The following is a 15,036-nucleotide window of genomic DNA, read 5'->3' as shown; positions in this document are numbered from 1 at the left end:
CACTGGAGGGGGCTGCTGCTCCCGAGGAGGCGCGCAGTTCTCGCCAGGCTCCTCAAACCCCAGCCCAGGCTCTCCCTTCAAGGGCCGGCAGCTCAGGATGGAAGCAGTGCCTGTGAGGAGAGCTGGGTCAGGGTGGCTCCCCGCCCCCACGGCCCACGGGCCCGGCCTGCCCGGCCTCTGCCGGTGCCGCGGTACCTGCTCCCAGCTCCCCCCGGTCCAGCACCCTCCGGACGGCTGCCACGTTGCTCCCATGATACGCCATGTGCCACTTCTTGGTCAGTGTCCCAGCCTCCAGGCGGGGATTCACCCTAGGAGGTGGAAAGATAGGACAAAGGTCACTGGCTCCCCGAGGTCATTCCCCAGACAAGAAGTTTTGTTTTCTACCATACACCCTCTCGGGACCTCCCTTTCTCAAGGGGGCAAAGAACAGTGAGAGAGAAGCATGACCCTGCCCTATACGTACCTGAGGTTGAACCTGCACCAGCCAAAGGGCAGAGCGTATTCCCGCGGGGGCTCCCCACGGCGCCTGTGGGCCTCATCCCCTCGAAGCTTCCGGCAAGACTCACAGTAGCACAGACTGCGCTTCGGTGGAGGCATGAAATAATCCTCTGTGGAGAGTGAGTGGTAGACTTTGTGGCATGGCTCCCGCCCTGGGTCTCAGCCATGTGGCCTCTTTCCTACTGGTCTCCAGGGCTCTGGCCATGGCCCCGGGCTGGGCCGGGAATGAGGCAGGTTCTGGGGGACTGGGGACTCACCAGGAAGCAGCAGCAGTTCCTGGAAACGGGAGCAAAGGGCGTGGTACTCACAGCTCTTGAGGGGGCTAGCAGTGGGCGGTGGACCCCAGCACACACTCTCCTTGATACCTGAGGGAGCAGAGGGGGCACAGGTCACGGGAGCCGGGGCCAGAAGTACGAGGTAGGGGTGAGGTGGGATCCTGGCCCCTTCGGCTGCCTCACCATCCACCATGTCAGCTTTCTCCATGTCCCCTTGGGTTCCAGCACCCTTTCCACTGGCAGCCCCTGGTTCAGGGGTCACGATTGTCACCTGCAGGGGAGAGGGGTGGTCAGCCAGAGTGTGACCAGCCCCCAGAGCCTGCTGATCCCCTCCTTGAACTCCAGACTTCCCCTGTCCTCGGACAGCCCAGCCTCCCAGGCACCACTCCTCCCCGCCTCCGCTGCCACTAACCTGCTCACACTGCCCGTAGAGGTCCACGAGCGCATGGCAGGGCTGGGGGACATCTGGCACAGCCACTCCCTGGTCCATCCCATTGATGTGGAGATGCAGCCCCCCAGAGCTGTCTAGCCGCAGTCCCAGGATGGTGCCTTCAGGACACGTGTCCAGATTTGGCCCAAACTTCTCACAGATCTGGGAGGAGAGACCTACTGTCTTCCCAGAGATCAGACTCCCACCGGCAGCAGCCACCCCTGCCCTTCACTAAGCTCCGGGTCGCCAGTCCCTGGGCTTTGCCTCCACACTTGCCCACTGCCCAGGCTCTGCCCCTGCTTCAGTTACCTAGGCTCCACCTCCCCCACCCCCACCCCCCACAACATTCTCCACGGCAGGGATGTAGGAGGAGACGATGAGCCCAAGACTGTCCAGGTAACGCCGCTCACACCCTTGCCCATCCGCTACAGGACGCCTTTATACCTACGGTCCTAGCTCCAGGGCTAGGGGCCCCTCTTCTCCCTCTCGGCCAGCCCCTCCCCCTTCTCTCTGCTCCCTACCCACCTTGAGACCGTTGTGGAAGACCCCGCGGCCCCGCAGCAGCCAGGCTGCCCGTTTGAGGGCACAGGCAGAAGCAGGGAAGTTGAGCCTCTCCGGTGGGCAGGTGATGACTCCCAGGACAAGGGAAGATGTCCACTGCCGGTTCAAGAAGTCTATCCGTACCTGGGGAGAAGGCAACCACTCCGCAATCATGGCCTCCTACAAAGAGGTCACCCACCCTGCAGGACCAGGCTCCTCACCCCAGCCAGGGAGAGAAGATGGCACCCCGCAGTGTGGCCTGGGATGCCACCCTTCTGATGCCTGGACGGACCGGAAACTGCAAATTCAGCTGTGTCCTTCCCTCTTTCAGCCTTGGTCTTGCTATTGCTTCTAAACGGATTCTTGTCCCCACGGGCTTTCTTCACCTGCCTAACTCTGACATCTTGTAGTCTGCAGCGTAAGAACCCCTCCTCCGGAAAGCATGCCCTGTTCTCACACATAGAATCAGGAGTCTCCCTGGCATCCCGCAGCCCCTCCCCACTGCTTCCCTCATCACAGCCCCCAGGTGGGTACTTCCTGCAAACTGATCTACAACTGCCACCACAGGATATGAACAAAAGCCCAGGAAGCTCACCAAAAGGGCATGCCTTCCACCCTGTCCTCAACCTGGAAAAGCCTCTCTGCAGGAGGGCTGGCCCTGGGTCACCCTGAGCAAGAGGATCTGGGGACGAGGAGGTGAGGCCCACCTGGACCAGCAGCTGGGGCACCAGGGGCTGGCTGATGACAACGATGCCCTGGTTGTAGCTGGCCACTCGTGTAGCTGTACGGTTCCCGTTGGACAAGAGAATATTCTTCCCATGGTTCTCCAGGAACTCGAGGGCTGTGGGCATAACGGCCACTTGATTCTGGCCCTGGTGTGGAGGAGAGAGTGAGCTGCAGGGCGGCCGACGCAAGGCCTGGGCCACCCCACTGGGCCTGACACAGAGCCTGCACATAAGCCTCCGCCCACCCAGGGCTGGATCAGAGAACCTGAAGACGACCCAACGGGCCGCCAACGGTCCATCCCCGTGCCCAGTGGGCCCTGCTGCTGCCTCTTACTTCCAGGCCGTGCTCCTCGCCCTCGTTATCCTCCTCGCCCTCGCTGCCAGTGTCCGAGCTGGGGGAAGGAGGCTGGGTGCCTTCTGGCTCGTCCAGCCTGGTGGAGCTGACAATAGAAACACTCCGCACTGGCCCATACAGATCCAACACGGCCCACACGCTCTGGGGGCACACAGACCCGGAAGTCAGAGATCAGTGGAGGACCTCAACCCCACTCCCAGACCCAACGCTGGTCTTGGGTCTACCTTGGCGATGCCGGTGGCCGCAGGCCCCATATCCTCTCCATCTACCAGGACGTGCATCGTGTCATCTGCCCCTCGGCGAATGCCCACACGGCTCCCCACCTAGGGCCAAGGTGAGGCAAGGACGAGTGCTCAGCCCGCCTCTCCCTGCCACCCCGACTCCCAGGCCCGCCCCGCTCCCTGAAGTCAGCTGCTTCACCCCCAGCCTCTCGAGGTTCCGGCCATAGTTCATCCTCTGGAGCTGCCCGTCGCGCCTCACTTCACAGCTGGACACCATCCAGGTGGTCTTAGTCCGGAGCTCTGGCAGGGAGGGAGGCAACCCCGGGCCACTGCCCGCTCCAGGCCCCGTCTCCCCCGGCACTAGTGTGGTCAGCCCTAGCCGGAGGGAACCAGCCCACTTCTCATCCAGCTCCTCCACTTTCACCTGTGAGAGAGAGGAACTCTCAGCGGCACTGTGGGGCAGGAGGGTGGGAAGCAGTCTGGCCCTGCTGTGAAGGGTCCGCCACCTCCCCTGTCACATCGCCACGGCCCACCTCAAAGACCTCCTCGGTCTTGAGCTCCTTGGTGCTGAAGACGAGGCCATGGGCGTAGCCGGCAGCACGCACCGCCCTCGTGCCGTCTTCCTCCAGGGTGATGTTCTTGCCGCAAGTACTGTGGAATCGGTGAGCCACGCCAGCCGCTGTGGAAAGATGGCACCAGAGGATGGGGGAGGACTGGGGCAGCAAGCTTCAGACAGGACACAGGCAAAGCTTTCAGGTGAAGCAGGAAGTTGACGCGAAGGTCCCATCTCCAGTGCTCCCTCAAGACCCCTGACTCCTCTTTCACCGTGCCAAGACCCAGTCCCAAACCTGCCACGCCCAGCTATGGTGTCCCGGCCTGCTGGTGGTGGGGAAGGGTCCAGGCCCTGCGTACCAGGTGTAACCTCCTCCCCTCTTCTTGGCTGCCTCCCACCACGGGTTGATCCCTCCCCCTTCCCCTCGGTCTGCAGCTGCTGCAGCCAGCCTATCTTTGCACAGCTTCCGTGACCTGGAAACTGCATCCCCCAGGCCCACAGCAGGCAGGCAGAGCCCTCCCTCCCTCCCTTGCCGGCTGAACCTGGGGAGTGCAGGGGGAATGACTTCTCAGTGGCAGTGTTGCTGGTCGCCAGGCTGTTGTCCATGGGGCCGGTGGCACTGGTGATGGACACTTGGACGCACTGGCCGTACAGATCCACTACTGCGTACACCTCTGGGTAAGAAAGGAAGGGGTCAGGAGCCTGATAGCCGGGGGTGGGCTGGGCTGAAGGTGGCAGGGCGAAAGCCACAGAGTCGTCACCTTTACCGGGAGGCAGGCCCGAGCAGGCAGCGCCTTGGTCCTGGCCGTTGATGAAGTAGTGCAGGTCGCCCTTGGCAGTGCGCACCATGCCGATGCGGGCGCCCGTGCCCAGCGCGTCGAGGTCACACCCGTAGTTGTTGCGCATGGTGTTACCGTCTTGCATGATGGCTGTGCCGCTGGGGGCGTGACAGAAGGAGCAGGTCAGCCTCCCGGCTTCCTCTCCCCACGCAGGCCTCTGCCCAGTCTCTGCTTGTCGGAACCTTCCAGTGCCTCAGACTGGGATCTCGATCTGGGGTCTGAGACCCAATCTTGTGTCCCTCATCCCGGGGATCCCCCCCGGGAAAAGCAGGGGCTACCCTGAGGGTCTGGGGGAAGGGCTTCCCAGAATCGAAGGGACTGGGCAGCCAGAACCCCTAGGTATGTCCTTGTCTATGGCCACCACATGCCCCAACTCCGCGTCCCTCATCCCAGCCAGCTCCACCCAGCCCCACCCAGCTGGTCCCCAAAGCAGACAGCCCAACCTCAACATCCACGTGTCGTAGTCAATGTCCGTCATAGTGTTGGGGAATTCAAGGTCCTCAGGCCGAATAGCGGTCACTCCTGGAAGGAGGCAGGGGTGGGTCTGAGCTGAGCCCCCAGCCTCCTGCAGCCAGCATCTGACTGTAGCGCGCGCGCGCACGCGCACACACACGCGCGCGCGCGCGCGCACGCGCACACACACGCGCGCGCGCGCGCACACGCACACACACAGGTGCCCCTCACCAGCCTCGATGGAGCCTGACCAGCGGTCTACCATCTTCTGAATGACAATTTCAAACAGCTCTCCATCCCTCAGGGCCCTGCCAGGGAGAATGACCATCAGACAGGCCCTGCCTGGGTGGCCGACGCTGGGTAGTAGGAAAGTGGGAACATGAAAGTCCCGGCACTGACCGGTTGGAGATGACGATGGCGTCGTTGAACTCGCTGCGGCAGTTGTGGCGGAGCGCAGTGCGGCCGCCGTTGGTGATGACTGCGTTGCTGCCGTGCAGCTGGTGGAAGCGGAGGTCGGAGCCCCCCGCCCCCGATGACGGGGAGCTTGGAGACACCTGGTTGTTCCCCTCAGGGAGTGGCTCGGGGACCTGGGGCACCTCTGCAAGAGTGGACATCACCCATTAGGATTACAGTTGTCTCTGAGGCCTCCCAAGGCCACCCCGACCCCTACCCAGCCCGGCCCTCACCCACGTCGTCCACAATGGTGGCCTGGGCTGCCTGGCCATAGAGATCGACGACAGCATAGACGCCCGGGGGCACGTTCCAGGCGGCGGGGCCCTGAGTCATCCCGTTGACAAAGAAGTGGAGAGTCCCGTCCTCCCGCCGCACCACGCCCACCGTGTCCCCTGCCTTGGAAGAAGGGGGGCTGGAGTGAGGAGTCAGGCGGAGTTCCTGCCTGGGCCGGTCCCGCAGCAGCCCCACCTTGCCTACCTCCCTGCCGCCGACACCTGGCGGCACCCCCACTCTCCCACCTTGAGCCGGTCCAGGTTGTGCCCATATTCGTCCAAGATGGTCGTCCCGTTGTGCATCACCCCATTCCCCGTCATCATCCAGGTCCCTAGGGGTACGAGGAGCAGCAGCGGCCATGAGGGGGAAGCCAGGGCTCCTCTCCTTTACAGAGCGGTCGCCCCGTTACTCCCCAAAGACATTAGCCCAGCCTGCCTTTTCTTTGACAGTTGCTTCCTTCCCAGAGCAGGGCAAGAAAACTCTGCAGTTCCCCAGCCAGCCACAGGCCCTGTCCACACGGCACTCCTCAGCCACTGAATGCGTCGTCACAAATGTCACAAGTGAAAGAGGGGCCGGAGAACAAGCTTCAGGGCTTCAGGGACGGCTTCCCCGCTAGCACCCTATCTCGGCCCTTCCCTTCTTGGGAGCTCACCAGAGCGCAAGTTGGTCATGGTGGAGGGCAACTGGAGGTAGGCAGGGTTGTGGGTGGTGACACCGATCTCAATGGAGCCAGCCCATTTGTCCACCATCTTGTCGATGCGCACCTGGAACACCTCTCCGTCCCGCAGGGCTCTGCTGCTCAGCACCACGCCATGATTGAAGTCGTCGGTGGCACTGAGGGCACAGCAAGTGGGGACTCAGATCCCGACACACATACCGAGCGTGCCAAAGCTCAGCCCAGCGACGCCTGCCCGACACCCACTACCCACGTCAAGCAGCCACACTTCGTACTCCAAGAGGCCCCCCTTCTCTGTCCAGGACGCCCCACACCAGACTCCTGCTGCCTCCCGCTGCCCCACCCCTCCCCGCAATCCCATGAGAGCCCCTCCGCAGGCCTCTGCCCACCCCGCGGGCCGTACTGGGGCCTCAGGGCAGTGCGTCCCTCGTGGGTGATGGCTGCCTTCTGCCCACAGTTGGGGTGGAAGAGCAGGCGCTCCGGTTCGGCCTGGGCCGCAGGAGCAGCCCGGCGGAGAGCGCCCTCAGGGGACAGCGCCCGCAGGATGGCATTGTTCCGGCGCAGGCGGTCACTGTGGTTGTTATTGTGGACGATGGTCACCTTCACAGCCATCCCATACAAGTCCACCACACCGTACACCACTGGGGGCGTCAAGGGGGTAGCCACGCCTGCGGGGGTGGAAGGCACAGGGAATGGGGGGATGGGGGGAGAAGAGTCAATATAGGGAGATGGAGTATGAAACAGGCACGAGAATGAGATACAGACCCCCTCACAGCAAAAGCCCTGGCCCAGCTGCTCTCTCTGAGCTTCCCCTTACCCTGATCAATGCCATTAATGAAGAAGTGTAGGGCAGAGTTGGACTTCCTCGTGAGACCAATGTGGTCGCCCTCCTATTCAAAGCAGAAAAATAACAGCCTGGAATCCATCCACAATCAGGCTCCAGACTTGTCCTGGGGACTGTGAGAACAGAGGGGTCTTCGAGCCTTCCCACGACACCACGCGACAGGGAAACAGCTCCAAAAGGCTCCCACGCGCCTCGGACCACTCTGAACGCTCAAGGCAAGGCAGGCACTGTGTTAAACCGCTTTATCGACACCGACATATTAACCCTCATGACAATCTATCGAAAACTACTGACGGGTTCATTTCTAGACATTAAGAAGAAACAGCCACCAAAGAGGGTTAAGTTTCTGGCCGCAGGTCACTACCACAAATGGCCAAACAGAGAAAGGAAGTGAACCCATCTGACTCCCAGATCTGAGTGCCTAACTGTTGGGCAACCCTGCCTTCTCAGAAGGAGCCTTCAAGCGAAAGATAAAGGGCCTCGCTCCAGGGTAGAGAGCGCGGTGCCCGGCGCCCCTGGCGCGGCCCGCGCTCTGAGCGCCCCTCACCTGCAGCTCATCCAGACTGAACTCACAGTACTCGCGGCGGGTGCCCTTGCCGTTCGTCAGGATCCCGCAGCCGCTCATCATGATGGTGCCTGGGGAGGCGGGCCCCCGGTTAGGGTACGGGCTCCCTTCACCTCGGCACCCACGGGCCACGCCCACCCCGCCGGGGGCTGGTACCTGACTGCAGGTTGGTCATGGTGGCTGGGTACTCCAAATTGTTGGGGTTGTGGGTGGTGACACCAATCTCAATGGAGCCTGACCACTTATCTACGAGCTTGTCGATGCGGATCTTGGGTGTAGTGACAGTGGAAGGGAGAGGCAGGGAAGGTAAATGCAGAGAAAAAACTCTGCGCCCTTGGTTCTTCCCCAGGCCACCCCCGCCCCCTTCCAGCATCAAGCCCCATCTCTAGCTCCCAGAGGGTGAGGTGCCAGCCAGACCCCAGGACCTTGCACACCTCAAACATCTCATTGTCCCGGAGTGGGCGGTTGGTCATGACGACCCCATTGTTGAATTCATCCAGGGGCCGGCGGCGCTCTGCCGTCTTATTATTGTTGCTGAGTTTGATGAGGGTCCCACACTTCTCATGAAAAAGGAGGGCATCGTTGGAAGTGAGGATGGGTGAGGTGGCAGTGCCGCTAGGCCCCGGCGCTTCCCCTGCCGGTGGGGAGCTCAGGTTCACATTTAGGAGCCCCCCGTTGTAGGCAGACAGGATGGCGTTGCTCACCACCTCGGAGAGCTCCATGCTGGCAAATTCTGCGATAGCGGGGCGGAGGAAGGAAGCAGAAATGAGTCTCCTCATGCTCAGGCTTGCCGCGCTCCCCCTACCCCTCTCCTGAGGTCCCTCCCTGTCCACCTCGCTTCCCACTCCCCTTCCCGGGGCCTCCCCGGAGCCCTCACCATTATGCGACTCAAGGCTGTTAGGAAACGTCTCCGGCCGGGCCTGCGCGGGGGACACCATGAAGGCTGGGGACCAGGTGGGATAGGAGGGGAATAAGGGTTCAGCCCCTGCTGCAGGGCCCACAGCCAGGACACCCCTCCTCTAGCCCCTGCTCTCCCCTTCAACAGACTCGGGGGTCTGAGCGGCCCTGCCCATACCCCACTTGTCACTACATTTCCCCCATTCCCTCAGCCATTCCCTCTCCCCCACCCCTCCACCGCTGCCCCAGCTGTGTTCTCACCTTCATCCCCAGAGGTCCCCTGTTCAGCCAAGGTAGAATCTTCAGCGGGGGCAGAGAGCTCGAGGGGAGGTGTGGGGATGGGAGTAGGGGGGCTGAAGCCCGGCTCAGGGGGTAGCACAGTGATCTGGGTGCACTTGCCGTAAAGGTCCACGACGGCCCAGACACGAGCTGGCAGGCCGGTGGCGGCCACGCCGCAATCCCGCCCATTCACCCAGAGCCGCAGCTCCCCGGCAGCCGTGCGCTCCACGCCCACACGGTCCCCTTCGCCAAGCTGGTCCAGGTCCTGCCCATACTCCTCCAGCACAGAACGTCCATCCCTCAGCACCGAGCAGCCTGACACTACCCACGAGCCCCCCTTCAGCCCCGTGGCGCTGCTTGGGAAGTCCAGCACACTGGGGTCCAGTGCCGTCACCCCAATCTCAATGGAGCCACTCCAGGAGTTGACCTGTGATGGGGTGGTGGACAGGGACTCAGGATGGGCCACGAATGGGTCTCCCACCACTAGGAAACCACATTTCACAGGCCACCGTGTCCCCCTCTTCCCACCTCTCAGACAGCTAACTGGCTTTGCTCTCTTGAGACACGAGGCATCACCATCCAGAGATCCAGCCCCACAAGGTATTTGCTGGACTCTGGTCTCAGGGGATGGTTGGGCCCGCTCTCCTTTAGCAACTCTGCTTTGTACTGTGGATGCTCACTGTCTACAACACCACGCCTTTCCCCGCCACGCTAGCTAAATTCCCTGGCCCCAGCCCCCTGCCGCCTCTGACTTCCCTGGTCTCTGTGGCCCCTCAACCAACCAAATTCACAATTCTCCATGTCCATATTCCTTGCTCTTGTATATGGCTCCCTCCCTCCCTGTATATGGTCTAATTCTCTCCTAGGCTCTGGCTGCTCTCAAACTCACTCTTCTCCCAAATTCTGTCTCTGTGCACCCAGCTTCTTCACCACATTACGCACAGGCACACACACCTCTTGCTCCTTGAGTATCTCTCTTCACCCATCTTTCTGGCCAAACCGGTGAGTTTGTCTTTCAATGGTTGTTCTTTTCTTGGTTATCTCTCTTCTCCTCCCACCACATTTCTGACATCTCTCCATCCTCCATCTCCCCAAAATTGTTCCAGATCTGTTCCCTAGTCACTATAGTGGGTGGGGCCCCATATCTCTTCCCTGCTCCTGGGTCTTAAGAAAACTCAAGCTCTCCTTGTCTCCTTCTCCTTGAGACTGAATGTTTCCGTTTCATGGTCCCTTCCCGCCCATCACCTGGTGTCCTGCCTGGCGGTTCCGTCTCGGTACCCGGTGATGTGGACTACCCTGGCTGGCCTCCCCCATCTCCTTCTAGTCCCCTCCCACCACCCTCCACATCTCGCTTCCGCGGCCCCAGCTCCGCACCTTGCGGTCGATGCGGACGGTGAAGATGCGTCCATCGCGCAAGGGTTCCCGGCTCAACACCAGCCCGTGATTAAACTCCTGGCCTGGCTGCTGCCGCCGCGCTGTACGCCCACAGGCCGATAGGCTCACCAAGCGCCCGGTACGCGGGTGCAGCTCCCCGCCGCTGCCCGGACCCCCGCCGGACCCCGGTCCTGGGCCGCTCCCGCCGGGGGGGCCCCCACCCGGCCCCGGCCCGGGGCCTCCCCCAGAGCCCCCACTCCCACCCGACCCCGCCGCCATCGCCGCTGACACCGGGGCCGCGCGACAGCCGCGCTTGGCGGCACCGTGGCAACCGTGGTGCACGGACGCCCGGAGGGAACAGGACGGGGTGGGTGGGGGGCGGGTTGGGGCCAGATATGCTTTACGGCAGTGCCGGGCAATAAAGCATCCCGAGTTAGGGAACTAAGGACTACCACGGTGGGAAGAGAAAGGACGACAGGGTCGGGCAGGTTTGCTTTACGACACGGGCGAGGTGACGGAGTGGCTCCAGAGGGGCGAAGACGGGCCGGGAGCTTTTGCGACAGTGGAAGAAACGACTGCCGCAGGCATCTTTACGACGCGGCGGGGGAGGGGAGTTAGTGCCCAAACACTTTCAGCTTTGCGACAGCTGCACCGACGACCCCGCCTTCGTCGAGGCAGGCAACACCTTGAAGTATTCGCTTTACGGCAAGGGAAGGAGAGGTCTTTCCTTCGCTCCGCGCGCTTCGAAGCAGTGTGAGCGAGGTCTGAGCTCCCAGAGCAGGGAACTGGTAGCTTTGTAAATGAAAATATCTGCCCTCCCTACCACTGAGACCGGTTATGTCTTTCGAGAGTATCGCAGTCCCTCCACCTTGTATCACAACTCTCCGCAGAGGCAGAGCGGCCCGGCTTTGGGGAGAAAAAAAGCTCGCGGATGTTTCTAGTCAAGCCTGTCTTGAACTCCAGTCCAACCAAACTTAGGTTTTAAAGCCACGAATAAAGAATCCAAAGGAACCCCGGCAGGAAGTTTCAAGCAACGGCGCTGACATTTCCCAAAGATTACCCCAGAGCTGTCAACAAACCCCCAGCACAACTCCCTCGACGCTCACGCTAAGGTTGGGGGACTGTGACGTCACAATTAGGCTTCACGCCCCACGGCCAGGACCCCTGACTACGATTGGATGAGGGCAGTGATAGGGGAGAAAGGCGGGAACAAATCCCAGAGACAAAGAAAAGTCTTAGGGTGGGACAGAAGAGGAGGGGCAAGGGGAGAGGCTCCCAGCCCGAGGTCCCTATACAGTTTTGAATCCGCCCCCCGCGGCTCCAGGGAGCAGCGGGGGAGGGGACCCAGGCCTCGACCAAGCGTCCCCCGCCCGCCGCGGTGGGGGTGGGGCTATGTGGTGCAGGGAGCCGGGGCGGGGTAGCTGAGAGTTGCCCCCTAGTGGAGCCATGGAGAAGCAGGAATCTCTGGGGGCTGCTAGTGGCCTCGACGGAGAATCTCCTGGAGGGCCAACCAGGGGAGTGCCCGAAGGCATCGGAGGAGTCGGGGCAGGCGCCGGGCTGCCCTCCGGAGTAGCCATGTTTCACGGTTCTGGGCCCCCCATACACTCCGGGAGAACCGTAATGGGCAGTCCTGGTTCTAGCCAGCCCTCCGGAGGGACAGCAGTCCTCGGTTCCGGCCTCAACCGGCATCCCGGGTCCGGTACACACCCTGGCGGGCTTAATCCCCCCTTCCCTGGAACCAGTGTATCCGGGACGTCCAACCTGGGGTCCGGGGGGCCTGGGGTGTACAACTCGGGATACATTCTGCACTCCGGGTCAACGTGCATGTACCCCGACAAACCCTGTGAGGACCGGCCCCGGAGCATATTAAAAAACAGCAGCTCCACCGTGATGCACAAATCCCCCAGGGCGGAGAGGTAAGGAGCCGGGGAGGAAGGGATTCCAGACACTAGAGGAGGCAGAGTCAGGGGAGAAGGGACGGAGTGCCAAGAACAAAAAGTGAGAGTAGGTGAGGGTAATTGGGTGGGAAATCTGAGGTTCCTAGCCTTTGAGAGAGTAGCAGGTACCGGATAAGAAGTCAGCATGTACCCTGACTACATCGTACGTGATTGTCATCAGGTGTGACCCCATCCCCAGCCTCCTACACCTCTGGAACTACAAGGGGGTGCAAGAAACACTTTTTGAATGACTGTAAGAATGAGAGAGGGCTGTGAGGAGGAGGGCGCTAGAAGTTTTCCTCCCCCTTTTTTGGGTCCTTCCCTCACCCGAAGGAAAAAGTCTCAGCGCTGGGATGAAATGAATATTCTGGCGACCTACCACCCTGCTGAGAAGGACTATGGATTTATGAAGGTGGATGAGCCCCGCACTCCCTACCACAGGTGCTGAGCCCTCAGCCCTAGCCCTTCAGCCCAGACTCTCTTCCCTACTCAAAGGAGTGGGGGACTGCCTGCTCTCCCCTTCTGAGGCACTGCTTCCTCCCTCCTGTGCAGGCTGCAGGACAGCGATGAAGACCTGCTCGAGGGGACCTCTCACACAATGACTCCTGAGGAGCTAGCAGAGAGGTGAGAGTGCTGCCAGAAATCAGTAGGGAAGTGGGGCCTCTTCCTCCACCCCTGAACTCAGGTCTGAGCCAGCTCTGCCTTCGGGCCCCCCCAAATGGGAGGTCCTACAATTCGGATCAGGACTCACCCAGGCCAAAGTGGGGGAGTCAGCCAGCTTGGCCCCATCTACCACCTGCTCCCATCGTTCTCTCCCTTCCGTGCCCCCAACTGGTCTCCCTCCCCTTCAGGTTTGCAACAATGGACAATTTCTGCCCCAAGGTCTTCCTGTACGGTGATAACAGAAGCTCAGGGTCTTCAGACAACTTTTCTAAGACACGTGAGATGTGGGGGGTGGGGATTGAGTGGAAAGGGGGTGGCGTGAGCCTTCAGCGAGAGCCTGGCAAGAAAGCCAAGCTCTGACACTGGCCCACAGAATCCAGTGATTTTCAAAAGCGCCGCAAGGCACACTACAATGAAGGAAAGTTCCTCAAGGCTCCGAAAAACCTGCCCTTGGATGATAACAAGAACAGCAGTGTGGGTACTGTCAGTATGAGCAATGGCAGTCGAGGTGTGATGCTGGCCTCAGAGCCCAGGCCTGTGGAGAGAGGCGGGGCAAGAGGACTGACCAGAGGAGTCAAAGATGAGCTTGGCCTGGTGGCCAAGAACCACATCCTAGAAGTCAAAGGTTAGCTATGATGGGGCCCCAGGGACCCAAGGTAATTGTAGTCCAGAACCTTCTCCACCATAGCCTGTCTTCCTCAGGGCCCTGCTGGCTGGGAAGTCGTGCTGGAAGGTGACCCCAGGGAACACAGAGGGCAGCTGGAGTGGGGTCCTCATCCGGATAGTCCCCGAGGAAGGCTGGCTGGGGAGGAGGAACAGAAAGGCCAAGCGAACCATGGCGGGTGGAAAAGTCACGGACGTTTTTCTAAAATGGGAGGAGGTGATAGAAGTGAGATGAGAACCTGGGACTTGAGCTTCTCCCCGGTGCTTGGGGGTCACGGTGGAGCTGGTGGCCTGTATTCGCTAGGTGGCCATATGACTCAGATTGACTTGGATGGCTCCTCAGCTTCCCCTGCCTTAAGAAATCAATCCCCAGCTTCATCCACCACCGTCGTGTTGGAGAAGGAAACTGATCTGCGACGCAAGGAGTATTATAGAAAAGGAAGATACCTGAGGTGCTCTCCCCACCCTGAACTTGAGGAGGACACAGAAGATGAGCTGCAGACCAGTGAGAGCTGGGCTGGGTCAGCCTGGGGGCGGGGCGGTGGCCGAGAACCAACAGACTGATGGGTGCCCCAACCCTGATCCTGTGATGCTTCCAGGCTCCACAAGCTTGAATTGGGTGATTGAGAATCCCATAAGCACTGAGGTCCGTCTGCTGGACCACACTGGAAGCCCCTCGCAGGATTACAAGGCCACCGAGAGTTCCCTGAAGGCGACAGTGATGTCATCGAAGCCTGGTGAGGGCACCAGGCCACTATCTCACCAGGCCTGGCTCTTGGCAAGCTCCCATCCCCCCAACCCCCACTCCCCTCAGGCCAGTAGATCAGCAGCAGGTGATGAGACAGGCCCTCAACATCCTTGTGTGGAAAGTGGACTGTATGGAGGGGACCCAGGGAGGCTCAGAGGGATTGGGGCCTCCTGCCAGCTTAGCACCACCGCTGCCCCTATGCCTCCTTCCTGATTCCTCTCTGCCCAGGTACTGCCCCGTCCTCCAAAGACGGTGGGTCCCGAGCAATGTCTGGCTGGTGTCAGTGGCTGGTATCCAAGGGGCTGAACTGGCAAAGCACCGAAGGCTCAGAGAGGGAACCTGGAAGCCACCCAAACTCCTCAAACCAAAACCAGCACAGATGTGAGCCTGAGCAGGGGCAAGGGGCTGGCCAGGGAGGGAGAGGGGCTGAGTGGGTAGGTTCTAGGGAGTCAGGGGGTCACATGGGCCAGATCTTTTGCCTGCTGCAAGAAAGCCACTAACCCACACCCTCCTCTCTCCAGATGAAACCCTGCAGCTCCAGTGGACTCAGGAGGAGGAAACCAGACAATGGAAACTGTAGCCAGCTGGGGATGGGGTGGGGGCCAACCTGTCCCCGCCCTCACCACCCTTGGTAGGGGTAGATAATAAAGAGAAGAAGAGCAGGAGTCTGGGTATTGGTGGTCCAGCCTGGGCCTGAGCTGTCATTGAGGAGTGGGGGGCCGAAAGGGAAGTTCACACACAGGAAACCACAGGCAAGCAGAGCAGAAAAGAAAGC

At 61.0% G+C, this 15,036-nt stretch overlaps 2 protein-coding genes across 2 annotated transcripts; one reads left to right on the top strand and one right to left on the bottom strand.

Annotated features, from left to right (window-relative positions):
* Positions 1-3: 3 nt before the first annotated feature.
* Positions 4-10,529, bottom strand: NEURL4 (neuralized E3 ubiquitin protein ligase 4; the record flags this gene model as incomplete). Its single annotated transcript, XM_028483619.1, has 28 exons — positions 10,251-10,529; positions 8,859-9,303; positions 8,578-8,643; positions 8,135-8,433; positions 7,857-7,968; positions 7,683-7,771; positions 7,109-7,181; positions 6,695-6,959; positions 6,268-6,449; positions 5,861-5,946; positions 5,576-5,738; positions 5,289-5,487; positions 5,121-5,197; positions 4,880-4,958; positions 4,365-4,534; positions 4,140-4,271; positions 3,578-3,723; positions 3,244-3,468; positions 3,048-3,146; positions 2,803-2,964; positions 2,451-2,615; positions 1,729-1,887; positions 1,186-1,365; positions 957-1,044; positions 756-863; positions 464-608; positions 196-308; positions 4-110 (listed from the first exon to the last, which is right to left on the bottom strand). Coding segments are annotated over exons 1-28 (4,413 nt in total), but the record flags the coding sequence as incomplete, so codon positions are not given.
* A 1,232-nt stretch (positions 10,530-11,761) lies between these two features.
* On the top strand, positions 11,762-14,869 carry LOC102995858 (uncharacterized). Its single transcript, XM_007100678.3, has 9 exons — positions 11,762-12,166; positions 12,521-12,628; positions 12,740-12,811; positions 13,039-13,127; positions 13,224-13,475; positions 13,818-14,018; positions 14,113-14,250; positions 14,490-14,642; positions 14,783-14,869. Exons 1-9 carry the CDS (start codon positions 11,826-11,828, stop codon positions 14,839-14,841), a joined length of 1,413 nt encoding a protein of 470 aa, XP_007100740.1. The 5' UTR covers positions 11,762-11,825; the 3' UTR covers positions 14,842-14,869.
* The last annotated feature ends 167 nt before the right edge of the window (positions 14,870-15,036 follow it).

This window comes from Physeter macrocephalus, unplaced genomic scaffold, assembly GCF_002837175.3.
Source record: "Physeter macrocephalus isolate SW-GA unplaced genomic scaffold, ASM283717v5 random_50, whole genome shotgun sequence".
Lineage (NCBI taxonomy): Eukaryota > Metazoa > Chordata > Mammalia > Artiodactyla > Physeteridae > Physeter > Physeter macrocephalus.
The sequence above is the reverse complement of the archived record's forward strand: the minus strand, read 5'-3'. Positions and strand labels throughout refer to the sequence as shown.

Excerpts from the sequence above, each read along its gene's own strand:
- LOC102995858 (XM_007100678.3), top strand. The coding sequence starts at position 11,826 with ATGTTTCACGGTTCTGGGCCCCCCATACACTCCGGGAGAACCGTAATG. Across the intron at positions 12,167-12,520 it reads AAATCCCCCAGGGCGGAGAG|GAAAAAGTCTCAGCGCTGGG; the intron begins GTAAGGAGCCGG and ends CCTCACCCGAAG. Across the intron at positions 13,476-13,817 it reads CCACATCCTAGAAGTCAAAG|GTGGCCATATGACTCAGATT; the intron begins GTTAGCTATGAT and ends TGTATTCGCTAG.